Source organism: Coloeus monedula (assembly GCF_965178545.1).
Source record: "Coloeus monedula genome assembly, chromosome: 1".
Classification (NCBI taxonomy): Eukaryota; Metazoa; Chordata; class Aves; order Passeriformes; family Corvidae; genus Coloeus; species Coloeus monedula.
In genome coordinates, this window is record NC_138781.1 from 76,287,132 (window position 1) to 76,308,219 (window position 21,088).

Here is a 21,088-nt window from a genome sequence, read left to right on the forward strand (position 1 = left end):
AAAAAAAAAAGAAAAAGAAAAAAAATCTTGTGGCATTAGCCTTGATTCTGTTACAATCATGTGTGAAATCAAAAATGGTGCTGCTTACTTGCTTTGATTTATAGAGCAGAAATTTGTATGTATCCAAAGACAAGCTCACATTCTTTTTCAGCTGCTTGCCCTTTTAGTCCTTTGAATATAAGCAGGCAGACAGCCTCAAGGAAATGAAACTTTTTGCAAAACAAAGGTAAATCAGTAGCAGCAATGAAAGAAAACAGAGGAAATAAAAGATACTAATAATTTAATGGCATGTTTGCATGCATCTGCTTGTATAGCCATTTTTTTTCTTTTGAGCTCAGAGGACATTACAGAAAACAAGGCATTTAAAGGTGCTATGAAAAATACAAGTTCTTACTCCCTCTGCCATACCAGCAATCTACTGCAGGGTCGTCCTGCCCTGCAGGTGGTTGATGTTAATTAGGTAGAGCTCCCTAGTTTCATGGACAAGGCTCAGGACAGGCTGTTTCTTTCAATCACCTGGTGCCCTCTGATGGACAGAGAAACCCGACTTCAGTGCCAGGCAGCAGTCCTGTTTCCTTTTCCCATTTTGTGAAGCTCTGACAATAGCTCTGAACAGAACATACGGAAATTTCAAAGGTGGTGGTGTCAGTCCTGAGTTTCACAATGTTATATCTGATTAGCAATCAACTCTGATTTTTTCTATTTTAATTGTATTGTGTAAATAACCAGCATGTGTTACTTAGGTTATGGTGAACTTTAAAATGCCTTTTTCAGGATTAACCACAATGAGCGTTTAGAATTTCTGGGAGATGCTGTGGTGGAGTTCTTAACAAGGTAAATGGGGAATTCTTCAACAATTCTCACCTTTGTATGTTATTATTATCATGTTGTGTTTATTGAACTTTTCAGTGTCTACTTTGACTGTGTATGTTTGCAGTCCTGCCTGATACTTAGACCTGCACACCTGCCCACAACTCTCTTGAAAATGTTTTCAGTGATGATGATAAAACAAGAAAGATTACAAAATAAAAAGCTAGAATTTCTGTTTCGTGAAGTGCTATTTTAAATTGATTTGGGTTAGAGATTATTCAGCTACAGACAAGTTGAACTTTGTACTCTTTTTTTAAAGGAGAGATATTTTTCTTAGCATGCCATTTTGTTTCCATGGGTTCTTTCTCTGTAGTTGCAAGGGAGAAGCATTTATGGGTACTGTTGAATGTGTTGCAGTTCTTCTATTTCCAGTTATTAGGGCTGTAGCTTTCCTAACAGCTTAAATAGTTAAGCACAAATGTAATTTACTCAAAAGTAATCAAAAAACCCCATGCTTCATCAAAAATTGCTCCAGTTCTGGCCTGAGTATTCTGAAATCAGTGAGCAATACAGGCATATTATTAGGTATCTCTGTTGTTCTACTTACCTGAGTAGTAGAGGCAAACAGGTTGCACAATATAAAGATTATAATCTATTTTCAGCTGGTTTGTTCTACTGTTTTTAAAAGTATGTTTGTTTACTGTTAATTTGATCTTTAAGCCAGTTTGTTATATGAACAACAAAACTGACTTTATATCTCTGTTCTTTACTAGCCATTAGCTATGTGATATTAAAAACTATTAGCCTATAAAGGTCTCCGCTGCCCTTAAAACTCATGGCCTTTTCTCTCATACAACAGTACAGGCTGATAAGATGGAAGATCTGATGATTAGAATGTCTTGCATTTTTCATTGTCATTGTTCATCAGCCATCAGTTCACTTTCTGAGCTAACTTTTGTCTCAATTCAGAAAAAAAATGAGCTCCATTTCTGTTCAATAGAGCATGTAAGCACCTATTTAAGTCTGATTTTTTTTATCCTCTCTTAACTTCAGGTGTCTGCTGTTGTGAATTATGATGCTTGATTAGATTGCCTCTAAGTTTTATAGCAGTTTTTGTCCTTAAATAATCTTGCATCCGTTTGCATTTTCCTCCCTGTATACTGGGTTAATAAAGTATTTTAATAATTAGTGCCAGAGAGTGCCTTAATTGTGGAATGTTAAAAACCCTCTCTGTGTTAACTTTTTTCAACATTGAGTTAGATATGAAGGTATCCAAAATTATTTATTCATTAGTCAGATCTTGATTGGATCAGTGAATTACTTGTTTTGTTTTGTTTCTCTTTTATGAAGTACATTGCTAGCATGATGACAAATACCATTAAAGGCTGTTAAAGCCTGTGATTTTTACTTTTTTTTTTTTGTGGTTTGTGGTATAATGACTTCACACATTTGATAAATAGAGGCTGTTGAGTTCTGTTCTGTTCTTTGTTTTCATTAGCATCTGTTAAAGTACTTTAAGAAACTTGTATAAACAGATGGATATCCTGTTGGCAGCTGCATGACATGAAAGCTCTGTGTACCTGCAGCACGGAGTTTCTCAAGGCTGAGGCTTCCCTTGTGCTTTATTCCTCAGCATCCTCTAGGTGTCAGCTGTGCTGAACCTTGTGCTGGTGATAGACAGAAACCTGAGATGAGGGAGCTGCAGGCTGTGGCAGGGATGTAGACATTATGTGCTGCCCAGTAGAGAAACAGCACTCTTCCTCTTCTGCTGCCAGTGTTGGATAGGATTGGGCATTGTTTGAATTGTTTGTATCTTTACCTTACTTCAAGCTGAGTTCCACTTTGGCAAGGGACCCGTATTACCTACTAGGGTCTGAGGGAAAGGCACAGCTCTCTAGAGGTGCATGTGGTTCATCTTTAATCAAATGCTGACAGCATCTGATTCACTTTTTGTTTTGCCAGTGTCCACTTATACTACCTGTTTCCCACTCTGGAGGAAGGAGGATTAGCTACGTACCGCACTGCCATCGTACAGAACCAACACCTGGCCATGCTGGCTAAGGTACAGCTCTGTATGTCTCTGTGTTTGACATCCATGGGTAGAGTACTATGAGTGTCTGGACTGCTTCTTGAGGGAGCTGCTTGCTTTGACCATCAGTTTCTTTGCTGTGTTTTCTGTTCAAGATTTGGGATGCAGGAACCCTTTTCAGTTTGAAAGTAGATTTTAAAGATAAAGGAGAATTTAGTGTTTTCTCTAAAGCATGCTTTTGGGAAAAACGATTTTTGCAGGCATAAAAATAAGTTTATAGCCTGTGTTGAAGGTGTGCCTATACTTGCCTTTAATTTGCACAAGTAATGAAGCTGACAGTAGAACTTTAGTGAAGGAAAGGAATCAAACTGGTTGTTTATAAGATGACTTTCTGATAGAATATCTAGGGAGAACTTGGCAACAGGAAGTAGAAAAAATGGGAGGGGGGAGGAATTTTATCTGCTCCATAAACTATTGCAGTCATTTTCAGGCCCACTGTAGACTGTCAGAGTAGTCAGAAGTATGTTAACCAGGGTTTTGGAGAAGAGTTGTGTTATCTCATAGGAAAAATTGAGATGCCTTAGAATTTTATTTCATTTAGTTCTGTGAATGACAGAGCTTTTTATATTCCTATATATGATACTGGTGAAAGTTGATTAAATCTCTATTCATAAGTAGATAGGTATTGCCTTACTCATTCTTGATTTTGTTAGCTTTTTTTTTAAAGAAACAATCTGAGACTTACTGTAATTGATTATGCTACACATGTGCACTCACTGTCCACTGTGTACTGCTGATAGTTTTCAAGTTGCTCTTTTAATCTCCCCTCTCTGTAATCACACAGTGCCTTAAACAAGCATATCCAATCTTGAGATTTTGGCAAATCTGCAGGATTTCTAACATGTCATCTTTTTGCTCATCTCTGAGGAGAGGCATGGGGTAGGCAGTGAACACAATAATTTTCTTCCACATCTTTCTTTAGTAATTTAGATAAGCATGAATTGATTGAAACATTTCATATTGGGGCTTTGTTTACAATTATGGTATTGCCTGACATTTGAATTCATGATACTATTTTTAAACCTGCATCAGGAAAGCTCATACATTCTTCAAGGCTGTTCACAGCCTTTATCATTGTACAAGGACAAATCAAAAAAATTTTTTTTGCAATATTTTAAAAACTGTATTTATATTAGAATCAACTGTAAATATTAGATATCTGTATATTCCCAATTTTCCAACTTACCCTTTGTTCCTCTCGTGTCTTACATGATGTTCCTGATTTCATACCCTGCAGTGTCGTGTTGCATTCAATTTACTTAATATAATTCTCATCTTCTCAACATCTCTTGAACTTGGGGAATGCTGTTAATAAATGAGGATCAAATGACGAGTAAAGAAGTTTAAATTTTATATAAAAAAATTAATGTTCTGCTCTAATGTTGACTTTAGCAAGTGCTCACTGTGCATTATAAAGTGTGATGGAATGTTGTAAGTGGTAATTCACTGTTCTGGAGCAGTGAACAGGCTGCCATTCATTGAAAATGGAAGACTCTTTTTGACAATTGAAACATGTCTAAATCATACGCCTCAAACAACTTAGTCTCCAGCTTTACCTCTTAAATCCGGGAGGATGAAGTTGAAAGTTAACAAGAAATTAATCAGTAGAAACTTACACCCAGCTGGGAAGAGCCTATTCTCATACAAACTTTGCAAGATGCACAAATCTCTTCTTTAAAAATCCCAATAATGGTTTTGTGTCAAAAAGATGAATATGTAAAGAGAATCTAGTAGCTCTTGCCTGCATTTCTATAGCAGAATTATCATATATTATAGAAAATATCTGACTTACTACCTGAGATTCTGACTGGCAAGCAGAACTATAGTTCAGGCAACAGATGAATGTTAATGATGCACTTTTGAAAAGAAGAAAGAAGCTAGGTGGCACTGCAGATTAAAATATTAGCCTTCTCTTGCAGTGCCCAGAGGCACCTGTTGATGGTCTCAGAGGAAAAACCCAGATGTTCAGTGGACTGTGTCTTCCATAGTTCCTATTCCTCACTGTTCTGCTTTAGCTTCTTCTTGTAGGCAAGGTCTTTTTCCTCAGCATTAACTCCCCTCCCTTAGAATGTCTTTTTGATATCTCTGAAGGCTAATCACATGAGGACAAACTACCAGCAAGAGACACAATGCATTGCACTGTCTAGTCAGTATCAGGCTATTTTTCTGTCATGCCCTTGGACCTTCTCTTGAACTCATTCTTAAAACTTACCAGTAATGTTTTGATCTGGCTTCCTTTGACATTTTGGTTTGATAATTCTAGCTTTTTATGGTATAACATTCTAGTTGCTTACCGCTGATAAACATAGGAAATTTTTTAATTTTAGGCTGGTCTGAACTGAAACTGGGGAAAAGCTTCATAGTTCCTTCAGACCCAGTAGCTGCATGATAACAGTGTAACTGAACTTTAGTGACTAAACTGGTACTCTTGTACTTCTAAAGCCATGATTTTATCTCTTTCTACATATTTTGCAGAAGCTGGAACTAGAACGATTCATGCTTTATGCTCATGGTCCAGACCTTTGCAGGGAGTCAGATCTCCGTCATGCCATGGCCAACTGCTTTGAAGCCCTCATAGGTAAAATGCTTGTATTTGTGTGTGCAGACAGTTATGCTTTGTACAGGTCTGTGTGCCGTGCTGACTGTGATGGAAGAGAGAGATACAGGCCTGTTGAGTAGTGCTAGTACAAGCAGGCAATAGTGAAGCTTCTTACATCATCTTTGTCTCTTCCTCTCTCCTGCACATATGCCATGAGTATAAACACAATGAGTGTGTAGTACTAGCATGAAAATCTCATCTTCCATATCCTGGCTCCCACACACTGAAGATGAAGCCATTTCATGTCACTGCAGAACTCCACCCCTCCTCTGCCAGCATGGCCTGATGCCGCCCCATGTCTGATGGGAGTTCAGTCACCGTGGCCTGGCAGAAGATGAGCAGGTTCACTGCTTCCAGTAGTGCTTGAACAGACCTGCAACCTCAGCCCTGAATTTTAAGCTGCAGCTTTCTTTCTGAGTGCACCAGGCACTCCCAGCTGAGGCACCAGACCACTTCCTCTGTGCCCTGCTAGCCTTCTGTGAATTTGCAAAGTAAATACCTTTTACTCTTTGCATTTTTCTTACAAGTAAAAAGCATGGCAATATACCATGGCTGGTGTAATAAAGCTACCCTCTAGCTGAGGGTGAAGGAGAATTGTGTCAAATTTGCTGTTGGCCACTAAGATGCTGATTAGTGACTGGCTGCACTGGTCTATAGGTTTATGTAGCAGAAGAAATCAGGGCCTGACCACAGTTATCAAGCAGGAGGGTGGAAATCTCATTGGTTAAATCTGCACAAGCTCTGTTTTAAATAGCGTATTTTTATGAACCTTTACTTGTTTGAGTACATGAAGCAAGCTTAATCTCACCTGTTTGACTTCCTATTCATCCAAATGTACTGTACAAGTTACTAGCTATGGGAATGGTTTAGACCTGATGCAGATCTTTATGTACTATACAAGCTCCTAAAGCATTTTGTCCTGCTTTGAAAAATAGATCATAGTTGGCTTAGATGTCAACAGTTCTGTGCATTCTGCCTTGGGCCAGATTGCATTTCCTCTTATCAAGAAATAAGAGTTTTCTTTTTAACTCTATTTTGCTTTCCATGAGCGCTTTGATCTTTAATTTAAAAATAAAAAGCAAACAGAAGAGGAACACTAGATCTGTATCTGTGTCTTTGTTCATAGGCTTCAGCTTGTCTTGGATGTAGTGATGAGAACTGTTTGGCAAGCACTGAGATTGCTGAGAGAGCAGGCTTGCTGTTTAACCTCCAATACAAAGTTGTTCAGAAAGTTAATTGAGCAATAAGATTTTGTCAGTGCTATAGCTAAAATCTGGGAGCTTGTTAAGGGACTATAACAAGTGGGGTCTGGAACTCCTACTTGAGACTCTTTTACAAAGTCTGGTGCTTCATCACAAAGTCACTGTGATGAAATTAAAAACCAGAAGTATGAGCAGGCTGCCTAGGACTTGTTTGAAATTCTGTCCTCGCATAACGTTCCTCTGTGAGATCAGTCTTATAAACCCCCAAACTGTTCTCCAAAGAAAGTAGTTGACCTAGTGAGGAATCAAAAGGAAAGGGGAAGGGAAAGGCAAGACAAATCATGTTCTTCCTGTGTGTGGGAACATGCACTCCCTTTCTCTGTGTTCTTGATGTAGCTGTATATTCCAATTGCTTTTATGCTTACAATAACAAGTTTGAGATTTTCAGAAGCCCTTCTGTAAAGCATATTAAAGGATGAAATGTTGAAGTGCCTGTGAAGATACAGATATATAGGATAGACCCAAAAATACAATACATTAACACAAGTTTTGCAGAGCTTGTTACTGATGGAAATGCAGAGAGGGTTAGTGAGGGCTGTGTGTGCAGTTTAAAAAAAGAAAATACTATAATCTCCAGAAACTAAGACATGCAGAGATGTAGTTTCCAGTTCAGGCAATAAATTACTGTGATACTGGGAAGACCTTGAGCTTTGCAATAGTCCTGACACATCGTTTATATGCAGAGTGTTATCTTGTTGGAAGTATGGAATAAGTGGCAATTATGTGCTGGTTATTGAAATGTAATTCGTGGGTTTCCCTATCTGCAGGTGTTGTTGTTGTGGCTTCTCCCCAGCCAGCAGCCAAGCCCCATGCAGCTACTCACTCGCTCCTCCACCAGAGGGATTGGGGAGAGAATTGGAAGAGGAAAAGCTGGAAAAGTCAGGGGTTGAGATAAAGACAGTTTCACAGGGAAAGCAAAAGCTGTGCACGCAAGCAAAGCAAAACAAGAAATCATTTCACTGCTTCCCATGGGCAGGCAGCTGTTCAGCCATCTCCAGGAGAGCTGGGCCCTGTCACACATAACGGTGACTTGGGAAGACAACACCATCACTCCAAACGTCACCCCCTTCCTCCTTCTTACCTGTGATTTATAAACTGAGTATGATGTCATACAGTCTGGAATATCCCTTTGGTCAGTTTGGGTCACCTGTCCCAGCTGTGTCTCCTCCCAGCCTCCCAAGCACTCCTAGTCTCCCCACCAGTGTGGCAGTAGGAAAGGCAGAAAAGGCCTTGGCTCTGTGTAAGCCCTGCTCAGGAATAACAAAAACATCTCTGTATTATCAACCCTGTGTTCAGCACAAATTGAAAACATAGCCCTGTACTAGTCACTGTGAAGAAAATTAACTCTACCCCTGCTGAAACCAGCACAATTGTATAGTTAGCTCTTTACTGGAAAGTACTTTTGGAAATACATTGCATCTAGATTAATTTGCTAGTTTAAACTTTGCTCTTTGGATGTATAATTTTCTATCACCGATATAATTATTTCAGGTTTTTCTTTGCATTTTATGATTGTTGATTTATGTTGGTGTTTAATGTGCTTTAAATTTCTCAAAAAATCGGTGTTGCTACAGAAAGCATGCTTTTAAAAATGAGTGTGTTGGAGATGAAGAAGTCCAAGCTCTTTGACTGTCCTGTGCTTAGTAATTTTCTAAGTACTAATTGCATATTGACCTTTGACATATTGGTCCCCTCATGTAGGAGCTGTTTATCTAGAGGGAAGCCTAGAAGAAGCAAAACAATTATTTGGACGTTTGCTCTTCAATGAAAAGGTATTTATGCACTTACATGATTTGCTTTCCAGTTCAAAAACAACTTGATATTCTCTCTTGTCCCTTGTTTTACTTAAGGATCACAAATGGACAGAAATACTACACCTGTTGTATGTAGTTCCTGAATTGAATTAGGACAGCAAGCTGTACTGATTCAGGCGAACACGGTGTTTTCTCAGGTGTGCTGTGGGTTGCTTGGCTTAGGTAGGGAAGGGTGGGTGGTGTGGGAAACCTGACAGCTTCAGTTCAAAGTGCTACTGTGAAAACAGAAATGTTACTGCAGATCCAGGCATCAGGCTCTGAGGGAATGATGCACATGTAGAGCAACTACTCCTGTTTTATCAGTTAAATCATCCTACTCTAAAAGCTTTAAACATATATTTGGATATTTGGGAATAAAAAGGAGTGCGCTTCATTCAGCATTTACCCAATTGCACAACTGCAGTGTGCAGGAATGGATCAGGCTGTATCTCAGGTGGCTGTTGGTTACAACATGTGCTGTATAAAGGTGAAGAGAAGTACCCACTGCTGGGACAGCACGCATGGCAGTGGTGAGAGGATGAATTCTATAGTATTTTCCTTCCTCTGAGTCTCTGAAATTACAAAACTTTTTAGAAATAAAAGTGTTTGAAAGCCTATTGTAACTCAATGTTTATTTGCTGCTAGGTGGCTGTAGTGAAGGAAGCCTTTATGAAACAGAAGAAAATAAGTGGGTTTTTTTTTTCTTTTTCAGTCCTTGCCTTTGGAGAAGTCAAACTTGCTACTGAGGAGTACTTGCAAATAAAGTTAGTCCTGAGGCTTAAGCAAATCTTTTTCTTCTTTAACCACTTACGTGGTTCAAGGATTTTTCCACCTCTTTGACACAAGCTAATTGGGAGAACTACAGGCAGTTTGAACAGCAAAGACACGATTTTAAAAATTAGTTTGCCAGCACTATTGAATTTGCAATAAGCAGAGTCAGCATCTGAAATAGTTCGGTATTTCAAGTAATGACATTTTATTTAGTACTGTGGAATTTGTTAAATGACTCCCTTGAGCATTAAAAGCATCTCTCAATGTTTGCAGGACCTGCGGGATGTATGGCTTAATTATCCACTACATCCACTCCAAGTAAGTGATCCCTTTCTGTAATAAATTTCACAGTTCTGTTTTATTTTCAGGGATGCTTTTCCATAGGTTTCTATTGTGGTGACATCTCAGAAATTGTGCTAAAGACTAGCCAAAGGAATATATGTATGTTTTCCTTTGTGTTTGGTTTGTGATTTGTTTGTTTGGTTTTTTTAAAGAAGTAGTGAGTTTCTGCCTCTCTGAGAATTAGTCATTCACCTTTCCTTGGCTCATGTATGTTATATAACTGTGCCTATACGATAAATCCAATGAGAGGTAACATTTTGACAGCTTCTTGGTCATCTTCTCTAAGCTGGGAGAAAAAGGTGCAAAAACAATCTATGTACATATTTTCTTAACGTGAAATTGGGGCTGAAACCTTAGTAGTAGGAAGGCACATTAACTGAATGCCGTAAGAGTTTTGATTTGATTCCATTTTGATAGTGTGTGTGTATGCCCGTGCAATGGTAGTGTGGTTGTTTCAGTGATTCCAGTAATTTTTAATACCACATAAACATTAAAATTATGAAGGTGTCTGAAGGCTAATGTATACCTCCATGTATCAAAGGATACAAATTCACAAGTTGTCAGTTTATGAGGCTAGAAGTTGGGAGATTGGTTTCCCAATCCATTCTCCCTGACTGAATTCTGGGGCAGATGTAGAGCAAGTTGCAGAGCCTCTCTGCACTGTAGCTCCTTGTCTTCAGTGCAAGCAGGAGTGCTTCAAAAACAGCAGTGAGTGCATAACGAAAATCTTCAGCAACAAATCAGTGCATGTGAAGAATTTTTACAATCACATCCCTCTGAGTGTAAATACAAAAGGTCTTAATAGGAAGATAAGCTTTTGAGATTCAGCACCCGCTATGTTGCATGGTGGCACAAGCTCCAAAGAAGATTGTTCTTATTCTGAATTTCTTTCTTTTCTCTTACTTTATTTTAACCTTTTCATCTCTGCTTTCACAAAGATGACTTCCACTCTGCTTAGAGATTAGCAACAGTCAGTGTATGAAACTTACAATTTCTTACTACTACCTTAACTTGTGTGATGAAAATTACTCTCTTCCATACCCCAAAACCATCCTAGGTGGTTTTGCCAGTAGGTGAAACACAGGCAGCTCAGGCTGGCCTTTGGGCACAGCTAGCCTGAAAAATGGCATTTTAAAAATTACTAAAAAGTCACTGGAACAATATACCAAATGACATCCCAATTAATAAAAAAAAGCTCTGAGTAAGATAACAGAGTTACAGACCTTTAGCTCTGTGTATTTGTCAGTAGCCAAGTCTGTAGAAATGGTTCTGAAAAAATAATTAGTGGTCATCTGGATACATATGGACTCTTTAGAAAGAGTCAACAGGTAAAGACTCCTGCCTTACAAATGAATAGGAAATTTCAGGAGACAAAAAAGTATGTGGTAATGCAGATGATACTGTCTGCTGGGTTTCCTGAGAGGCTGTTGAAAAGACAGTGAGGAAAGGCTTTTAAAATTTTTGTCTTTTTTTTAATAAGCAGTAAAAAATAAGTAACTCCAGTAAGAACTGTCAGTCCCTACAAGATTTAAAGGAATGGCTGAAATATAAGAAATGGAGGATAGGAGTGAAATGACCACATCTTGCAAGGAATGGTGATCACTGGGAGATTTCCCTTGGGATCTTTGCTAAAGTACAGGCTGTTCTCATTGACAGCCTATGGAAGAGGATGAGCAGTGAGGTGGCAGTTTGTTGACAATACTAAATTATTCCAGGTAGCACGGACAACAGCAGACTGAAGAATGGCATTCTGGTTGTGAGAACACAAGGGTGACTCACTGTGGAGTTTAAAAAAGCAGAAGAAATTCTGTGTAGGTAAATAGAAAGGGCTGTGCACAAGGAAGCAAAAAGCAGTCTCAGCTCTACATGCAGCTGAACTCCAAAATGACGAATACCATGCAAGTGTGGGATTTTGGTGCAAGGGTATTGTAGCTCTATGAAAATGGAACTGAAGGCTCAGTACAGAAAAAAGACGAATGTAATCAACTAATAGAAAAGGGGCAGACAACAAACCAGAAATTATCTCAATGCCAGTTTAAAAAGCTGTGGCTATTCTTACTTTTCTTTTAGGCATCTTCTTCTGGATAATTCCTCCTCTAAGTCATTGCTATACCAGAGAGATGCTCAGAATGGCTGGAGGAAATGCTTAAGCCATTTCCCAGCTCCACAAAGGCATTTAACAGTGTCACCACATCAAGGACATCAGACAAGAAACTGATAAGAAAAGATACTGACCCAAAGCAATAATTTTAATTTTCTTGTGTTAGTGTGCCCTTTTGAATTTCATATACAAAATACTTTTTTTTTTTTTTATTTTTGATGCTGAAGGAAAGTGGGAGAAATTGATTTGGGTTTTGTCTCATCATGACATGCTGTCAGTCTGCCAGCCCTATTCCAATAATTTTTGAGTCTGTTGCTCAGTTGCAAACAATATGATAATGCTAGAAAATGCAGAAAGGTACAATTGTACATGTTTTGTGAAAGTTTGTATTATATGCTATCCACATGTAGAGACATGTAAGTGATCTGTTTAAATGCCTCAGCTGTTAAAAAAGCATACATCAGAGCTCATCTCTTCTTTGAGTGGTAATTATCCAAGACCAAAAGGCAGAGGAAACTTGGTTTTCTCAGTTCAGCTGTCCACAGAACTTGTTAATTGTATTCTTTGCCCTTGATTTAGAGATGGCTTGCTTTTCTCTGAAAATTTCTGCAGCAGTCTGAGTTGGTCATTACTTGCACTTCATTTTTCTTGCAGCTGCAGGAGTCCAATACTGACAGGCAACTCATTGAGACCTCTCCAGTTCTTCAAAAGCTTACGGAGTTTGAGGAGGCAATTGGAGTCATCTTTACTCATGTTCGGCTTCTAGCACGTGCGTTCACTCTGAGAACAGTGGGCTTTAACCATCTGACTCTGTGAGTACATAGCAAGAGTCCTCATGTAGCTGTGTTGGCTGTCCTGTTAGAGCATTCCAGATTGCCTTGTTTGTAAACAAGCTAGATTACATCTGTTTCCTGGAAGAGAATAGAGCAGCTGTGTTCACAAGCCTGCCTGCCTCGGTATGCCACCTCTGGCAGTAGGCAGTAGCAAATACCTTGGGAAAGACTGTAGAAGGTGTTGGAGACCTATCCTGTTTATTTTGAACTTTCTGCATCACTGATATTTCTACATCACTCCTGAGACAGTAGCAAAATATACCTGGGAGGTGCATTTGGGCAGAGAAAAGAAGTAAAATTACACTCTTTGGTCCAAGCACAGCCCTTGTGTTCTGTTGCTTGCAAAGCTGCCAGGCCCTATTTTCAAGGAAACAGTGTTACAGAATATGCCGAGTTGGAAGGGACCCATCAGGATTGTCAAGTCCAACTCCTGACCCTGCACAGGACACCCCAGGAATCACACCATGTTCCTGAGAGTGTTGTCCACACACTTTCTGAACTCAGACAGGCTTGGTGCTGTGACCACTCCCTGGGGAGCCTTTCCAGTGTTAAACCACCCTCTGGGTGAAGAACTTCTTCCTAATATCTAACCTAAACCTCCCCTGACTCAGCTTCATGCTGTTTCCTTCAGCCCTTTCTCTGGTTATGAAAGTGAAGAGATTGGTACTTGCCCCTCCACTTCCCTCTGCAACGAGGTCTCCCCTCAGTCTCCTCCAGGCTGAACAGACGAAGTGACCTCAGCTGCTCCTTGTACGGCTTCCTCTCCAGACCTTTCACCATCGCTGTTCCCCGCCTTTGGACACTCTCTAAGAGCTTAAAGTCATTTTTATATTGTGGCACCCAAAGCTGCCCCCAGGCCTCAAGGCAAGGCCACCCCAATGCAGAACAGAGTGGGACAGTCGCCTGCCTTGCCCGGCTGGTGATGCTGTGCCTGATGCCCCCCAGGACAGGGCTGGCCCTCCTGGCTGTCAGGGCACTGCTGACTCATGTTCAGCTTGCCATCAACCAGGACCTCCAGGTCCATTTCCACAGTGCTTCTCTCCAGCCTCTCATTCCCCACTCTGTACACACAACCTGGGTTGCCTTGTCCCAGATAGAGAATCTGGCACTTGCCCTTGTTAAACTTCGTATCAGTGATTACCCTCTCCAGGATCTTGTATGAGTTTAAACCCTGATCCTTTTCTTTCTTGTGAATGGGCAGACATTTTCCTCTGTTGAAGTCCTTGTGTTCATTAGCTCACTTTCTTAAAACAAGTTTGAGATAAAGATTTGTCCCATTACAGATGTGATGTCAACTGCTCTTCTTCATTTAGTCTGTGATCTGTGATCTAATGATTGCATTTATTTGTAGCTATCCCGATTTGCTTTTTGCCTGTAAGTTGGTTTTACTACAGTAATGAGCTGTGTTTTCATCTCACCTGATTAACACTGAAAAATTGTCTTAAATGTGTTTGGAAATGAGCAAGGCTCACTTTCAGATCACTCTTCATTTTAATTTGTGTGTGCATGCTGGTTTTGGTTTTTTCCTCACTGAGTGCTTATTGATTTTGCTGCATTGATGTCTCATTTTTCAGAGGCCACAACCAGAGGATGGAATTCCTAGGTGACTCCATAATGCAGTTGGTAGCCACAGAGTATTTATTCATACATTTCCCCGATCATCATGAGGGGCACTTAACGGTGAGACTGCCATCAATCATATTCTCCATAAGGGCAAGAGTGGGATGGAGACTGAAATTATCGTAACAGCTAGTGAATTATTCTGAGTTTGATTAATAAAAGAAGCCTCAGCAACCACTACTCTTAATAAGGCTTTGTTAATTTTAAGTCATGAGCACTGCAATGAATAGAAAATGGTGATTTATGAGCCCACTGCAATAATTTCTGTTCAGTCTGTGAAAAGGATCAAAATTTTAAAGATGTCAGCGATGAAATGGAGGGCTAAGACTAGTTCTTGTTTAAAGATGGGTGTCTTAATTTATTTAAATAGATGTGTCACGTGACTTTTTTTTATTTCTGACTTCTAGTCTGTTGAACTTGCATACAGGCAGAGTTATACATACTGAGAAAAAGTTTTTACAATTTATTTTGGTCTGGTTTTCCTCTTGTCTTCTATCTGGAGCTCCTATGGTAGCTTTTGAATTTAGCTTTACTATAGTTATAGTCGTCTCTTAATTGCTATAGCCCTTTAGCCTTTCTTACCTGGACTTTGCACAACTCAATTTGGGGATCTTTCACCAATTTACAGTAGTTTAAACACAGCATGGTAGTATATGTAGTTTTTTCCTGATTGATTCATTTATTCCTGCATCTGGACAGTTGTGGCTTTGTTTGCAAGTAACAAATTTTCTTGGGCTTACTAAATTGTTTTAGTTTACTTGAACAACGAAGCAATACGTGTATCAGGAATGTGAGTCGAGTTTTCTAGTTAAAGTTAGGAAGCAGCCTAATTTTAGAGTGGTTTCCTCAGATCAATAAAGGGATGGCAATGCTAAGTCTCTAGCAGGCAATGTGTTATCAAGAACATGATTCTTGAAACTTTTGGGTTAAAGCTTTTTACAAGAAAAAGAAAAAAAGTACATGCTGTGACTAAAAGTAACTTGAATTTTTCTTCGCCATTTCTTAAGTCTCAGTTGCATTTGTATGGATTCTTCTGCACAATTCAGGAGACAGGAGATAAAGCCTGATGGGGTTTTTTGCTTTCTAATGACTTCTAAGAATGTAGCCATCCATGGTGTTAAAAGATAACTCTTGCAAGAACTGTTTGGCCAGGAGGATATGAAATGTTGCTGTTAATGGCTATAAATACTCAGAACAATGATTAGAGTGTCTTTGTGTTGCTTAATGTAATGATTAGTGAGTTGGAAAGTACAAGTTGCACACTTCAGTTTTCAGGCAAAACTGCGAAGCTAGAGTGGAGTGGATGCTGAAAACACTTAAAGGTACGAAGAAGTAGGCAATGCCCAAAATAAAATTTGGACTCTGGAGATGTACATGTAGAGAGAAAAAAAATTATCTTAAAATGTTTTTAAATTTGAGGACAAATGAAATGAGACATGTGAGAAAGGAGACTGATAAAGTGGAATCTGAAGAGAAACAGCAAAAACACTAAGCTCTTTCTCATGTCATCTAGGAATATACTTAAATTTGAAGTAATAGTAGAACATCAACTAAATGGTGTCTGGTGTGTTGAGGGCAATTTTGGTCAAGGATTCCACTTGACTGGCAATGCAGTGGCTTCCCAGTGTGGAGTGATTGCTTGTGGAGAGATGTCTGCAAATTAACTGTATTTAAGAAAAAGAAAGGAGCACATAGTCTCATCTACATACTTGGAGATAGCCAAATACTGTTCCAAAAAGGAAATTGACATTTTGTTGGATGTTAGAAGATACAGCTTCTCCAGTACTGGATTATGGATACATTCTTCTGGTACAGTCATGAGTAGTAGTATGTTGGGTGAAGATGGAAGAATTAGAAGAAAAACTGCTTTGTAGTTAGAGTCAAGCTCCAGTTGAGCATATCATGTGTCACAGCATCTGTAGTGATGCAGGCTGTGTGTTACCAGAGTAGAGACTAACTCTAAAAAAGCTGCTGGAAAGGCACAGGGGCTGTGTCTTCTCTGTATTGTTAAGGGGAACTTAATTTCTTGCCAGATCACACTTGTAGAGAGCAAGTTGATAACCACAGTGCTAAAAGGATAGCTGGGGTTTTTTTTTCCATCTGTAATTCACTGGGTAGTGTATATGTTGCTCTTTGTTTTATGATACTACTAATCCTGATTATGGATCCCATCAAAATAAATGGTCTGCAAACACAACAGAAGAAATCCTCCTTCTTCCATTACAAGGAACAGATTTTTGTCATGGGACACTGCAGTTCTGTCTCATAGGTCACATATTAGGGTACTATACTTAGGGTATTTAAGATATTGTTGGGGAAAGTATAGTTTATTTATCTTAAGGACTTCAAAGAATTTTGAAAAGGAACAAGTAGAAAATGGGTTTAGGCAAAGGTTATGGAGGCAGGTAATAATGCTATCTGCAGTCTGCCTAGTTTATGAAGATCAGGTTGTGAGTATCTGCTTCATGCATCTTTGACAAACAAATTATGAACATACTGTTCTTTATTTATCTGTTGTGAGAGATGAAGTATCAAGTGCAGCAAATAAATCTTGATTTTTCATAAGCTCAGTTGACGTGCTAGGGCCATGTAGCATATAACTTGGATCTAATAAGCTGAGCAGATGTGATATGGAAGACAAAGAGAGAAGAAAATGTGTGTGCAGCGTCTCAACTCTCGATTGCACATAAACAGGGGAAAAGAGAGACGTTCTTTACTTCTCACTCTTACCTCCTATAGTAGCCCTAACTTCTTTAATGCTGTTCCATTTAAAGCAAAAACGCAAACAGGAAAAAAGCTGACCTTGCCAAAGGTTCAGAAATTCCCCCTAGAATTCCAAATACTCCTTTAAGCTGCGTGGGATTATATCTTTGGTAGAGCTCTATGTTTTAGTAATATGCCTGGAGCCAAGGTTAAGTATTTTGGGGGACACACTGTCGTATAAGGAACATGTTAGGGCAGATCCTTGTCAGGGATGCATTGGCTCAGCTGTGCTGCCTTCTAGCAGAGCACATAGTACATACAGGCTGTCCTACTGAGTATTTTTTTCTCTGGCCAAAGGAATGGAGCAGCTTCCTCATCTGCTAGCTCTGAAACAATTAATTATCTTGATTTAATGTATATTTGTTTTAGTCACCACCTATTTATTTATTATTTGGTGGATACTGGGGACTGTTCCATAGACTCCAGGATATGGTTTATTTATACTTTACATGGGAAAATATATGCACCTGTGTATTACTTAAACGAGAAAACTGCAGACTAGCTGAGAAAGTACAGGACTCATGAAGAGATGGTACATTGTGGCAAAGAAGCTACAAACCAGCATTTTACATGCATGACACATATATTCAGAAGTAATGTGTCCGTAGAATAAGTAAAGACTGGTGAGAAGAATTGAAACAAAAAGAAAAATCACCAGAAGAAAGAATGACAGAGTGTGTGTTTATATAAATCACTTCAGATGTCCTGAAACAAAATGTCAGTAAACTGAGAGAAGTGAGAAACCTCAAGGATAAAAGTAACTTTTCTCCCCAGCTCTCCTACAGTTTGTAGTTTGTTATTGATAATTGTTACTATGGAATGGAACTTCTTTCTTTTGCAGCTGTTGAGAAGTTCTTTGGTGAACAACAGGACACAGGCCAAGGTGGCAGAAGAGCTGGGTATGCAAGAGTTTGCCATCACTAATGACAAGACTAAAAGACCTGTAACTCTTCGAACTAAGACTTTGGCTGATCTCTTGGAATGTGAGTTAATTTGGTTATAATAACTTAGTACTTAATGACTTCCTTTTCCTTGGGGCTTGTTTAAGAAAGCCATTAAAAATCCCCTAAATCACTATTAAAAATGTATGTTCAGGTTTCTAAATGAATTATGCCTATACCTCTGAAAAGCCAGGTTTTTGAAGACTAGCCTAGATTTTTGAAGTTTGTATGAAAGCATGAAGGAGGCATAATTGCAGATAGAAAGTTGAAGGCTTGGAAATTGAGGGGTCATGATGACCAGGTCAAAAGCATGTCTTCAAAGTTAAAGCTTATACTCTGAGTTGAGCTATTTAACAGCAGTTTCAGTGTTTAATTAATATGTTCTTGACACTGTTGGAAGACAAAGTAGTTCCTTCAGCAGGTGAATATTTCTGTGGGTAATCTGTCTGCATTTTGGGAGGCTTTAAAATGGTCACTCCAGAAGAGGGAAGGCTACATGGAAATGAAATTATTTTTAGTCCATTTTTGGAAGTTTGTGCTACCTTCTTTCCAAAGAAAGTGGAAACAGTGATAAATATTCTGCAGAAAAGTTTATCCCTATCTTGTGTATTTTGATGTATTTTGCAAGCCATTCTGACCACTTGGGTTTTGCAAAATCCGGTAAGCAAATGGAAATAGCACACAAACAGGAGTGATTTATATCTAAATTATTTTATGGTACCCAGTAGTGATTTATCTGTAAGTATTCATGGTCTCCTTGTTAAAATGTGAGATTAGGAGCAGAGTGTTTTTTCTAGCACCTTAAATGACTGGGTGGATTTGGGTAAATCACTTAATCTCTTGGTCAACTTGATTTTTTTTCTCCTGAGTGTGCAGGATAATACCCTCACCAGATCACTGCTCTGAAATGTAATTGAATATGGCTTTAAAGTTCTCAGAGATACTTGTTTCTAGAAGTGCAAGCCAATAATGTTCTCCTTGGATGAGTGACAGTACCTTTTTTCCCCCACAGCCTTTATTGCTGCCCTGTACATTGATAAAGATTTGGAATACGTTCACACTTTCATGAATGTTTGCTTTTTTCCACGGCTAAAGGTAAGATCAGTCAGTTTCCTACTTTCCTGGCACTGTGTTTTAACATATTGTTGCATTTGAGACTCTTACTGCAATCTCTCAATCATAAAAGCATCTTTGTGGACTTCCTACAGGAGTTTATTTTAAATCAAGATTGGAATGATCCTAAATCTCAGCTTCAGCAGTGCTGCTTGACTCTCAGGACAGAAGGAAAAGAGCCAGACATTCCTCTTTACAAGTAAGAACAGGCATCTTACAGATACCAGCTAATTATAAATCTTCCTGGTACATGGAGCCAGATGTGATCACTCACCCTACGTTTTTCCCATCCTTTGTTTTTACTGTCGTTATCCAAGCCCTCTAGTCTCTCCTTGTCTGAAGTTGGAAAATACTGAAACCAGTGTTTTCTAAGGCTTAGGTGTTTTAAGCCATTACAAGGAAGAGTAAATAAGCATTTTACCTTTGTAAGGGAAAAATACAGGTTTTATTTTGGAGTGGAGTATTTAATTGGTGTAATTTTATATTTGTTTTTCTTTTAATGTAAGGAATGGCAGTATTAAATGAAATGAGTTAAACAAATAGCTGGTTTTTTATGAGATCAAGATATCTCCATTCTATTCTTAGTAACAGATGGAGTTTCTTGACATTATTATGTGAACATAAAAGTCCCTTGTGTTACACCACCCAATTGTAGGCACTGTTTCTCATCCACAGTCAGGCACTGAAGGGCAGCCCAAGTTTTGGACATTTTTATTGTGCAGTTCAGCTCACAAATGTTCCCCTTTACAATGACAAATAGCTCAGGGCAGTGAACCTTTTAATTTGTACACCTCAGTTGGATACCTGAAGCTGGATGGATAGATTTCCCTTTTTGCTTTCAGTTGCTAAATAGTGTAGTAGGTGCTTCAAAGAGATAATAAATAATAAACCTTAAGCTGTATATTGCATCCATATCCATTCAGTAATGTAGGAAAGGGTGCAATGTTAGCCCCCAAAAGAGGAGATAAAGCTGTGAAAGTTCAAGGCTTGTGTTGTTGGGATTGTTATATCAAAAAGGTATGAAGAATGAAAGTGTCAGTGTGTTTGTCATGGGTACTGATGTAAGGTTTCCAATGCAATGTAGCAGCTCAGTGACAGTGACACACATTGCATTCCAGAAGTGCCATCCCTTTAACACTGCAGCCGGTGCTCTGCAGGTCTGACTCCTCTGTGTCTCTGTGTGAAGGTTGAGTGAGGGGGATGAACACAATAAAAACAATTCCTCATTTTTGTAGAAACCACTTAGTATCAAGTAGCAAATGTTTGTTTTGTTTTGCTGTGATGATAAATTGATTTTTATAGTACAGCTCAGACCTAGTAATACACTGTTATCTTCGTATTATCTTGTTAAATTCCTTTTCTTGGGGTTATCTATTTCACTGCAGTCAGTACTGTTGCTTTTAAATTTAGGGTGAGTTTTATTTGCTCTTGTCACAGTGCACAGAGAGAGTACTTTAGTTAGATACTTTAAAAACTGATGTGAAATTCGTGCTCCTTCTAAAAAGAAACAAGGTAGTAGACATAACTTGATCTGAAAATGGGGAGAGATTTGGGATAGCTGTAAGAAACTGCAAAAGAAGCAATTCATTGCACATCTAGGGAATTACTTTTTCCCTTTTAGATAGTTGTTGATGTATGTCCTAGACTTTAGGTCAAATGGAAAGTTTGTTTTGTGACAAACTAACTTTTCAAAGCTGATGGAAAATTTCTTTGTACTGTGATAATTCAGTGTAGAGAGCTACTGTGTCTAATACAATGTCCTTATGAAACCTTGCTACCTGCAAAACTCTCAGGGACTAAACTTTCAATGCACACATAATTGTATGGGTGTGTTTATTTGCAATGCACAGCTATGCATAATTTATTACTTTATTACAAATGTTTTCACAGTGTTTGAACACTTCATGTTATAGGTTGCATTTTTGCTTATAGGTTAAATAAAGTTTTCATTTTCGTGTGGTGCTCCTGAGTGAGCCTGGAGGAATAAATGTGGTCGATAAAAATACTGTTCTGGTAATCTCTGGGTTAATGTGATCTATACAGACCCTTCA

At 38.8% G+C, this 21,088-nt stretch overlaps 1 protein-coding gene across 1 annotated transcript in view; it reads left to right on the plus strand.

Annotated features, from left to right (window-relative positions):
* Positions 1-21,088, plus strand: part of DROSHA (drosha ribonuclease III) — a 70,234-nt gene that overhangs the window by 44,743 nt on the left and 4,403 nt on the right. The window contains exons 20-29 of the mRNA XM_082303470.1: positions 775-834; positions 2,773-2,872; positions 5,375-5,477; positions 8,462-8,532; positions 9,598-9,642; positions 12,422-12,579; positions 14,175-14,280; positions 17,825-17,966; positions 18,937-19,019; positions 19,133-19,236. Coding sequence (XP_082159596.1) covers positions 775-834; positions 2,773-2,872; positions 5,375-5,477; positions 8,462-8,532; positions 9,598-9,642; positions 12,422-12,579; positions 14,175-14,280; positions 17,825-17,966; positions 18,937-19,019; positions 19,133-19,236 — 972 coding nt within the window. The remainder of the gene's footprint in view (positions 1-774; positions 835-2,772; positions 2,873-5,374; positions 5,478-8,461; positions 8,533-9,597; positions 9,643-12,421; positions 12,580-14,174; positions 14,281-17,824; positions 17,967-18,936; positions 19,020-19,132; positions 19,237-21,088) is intronic.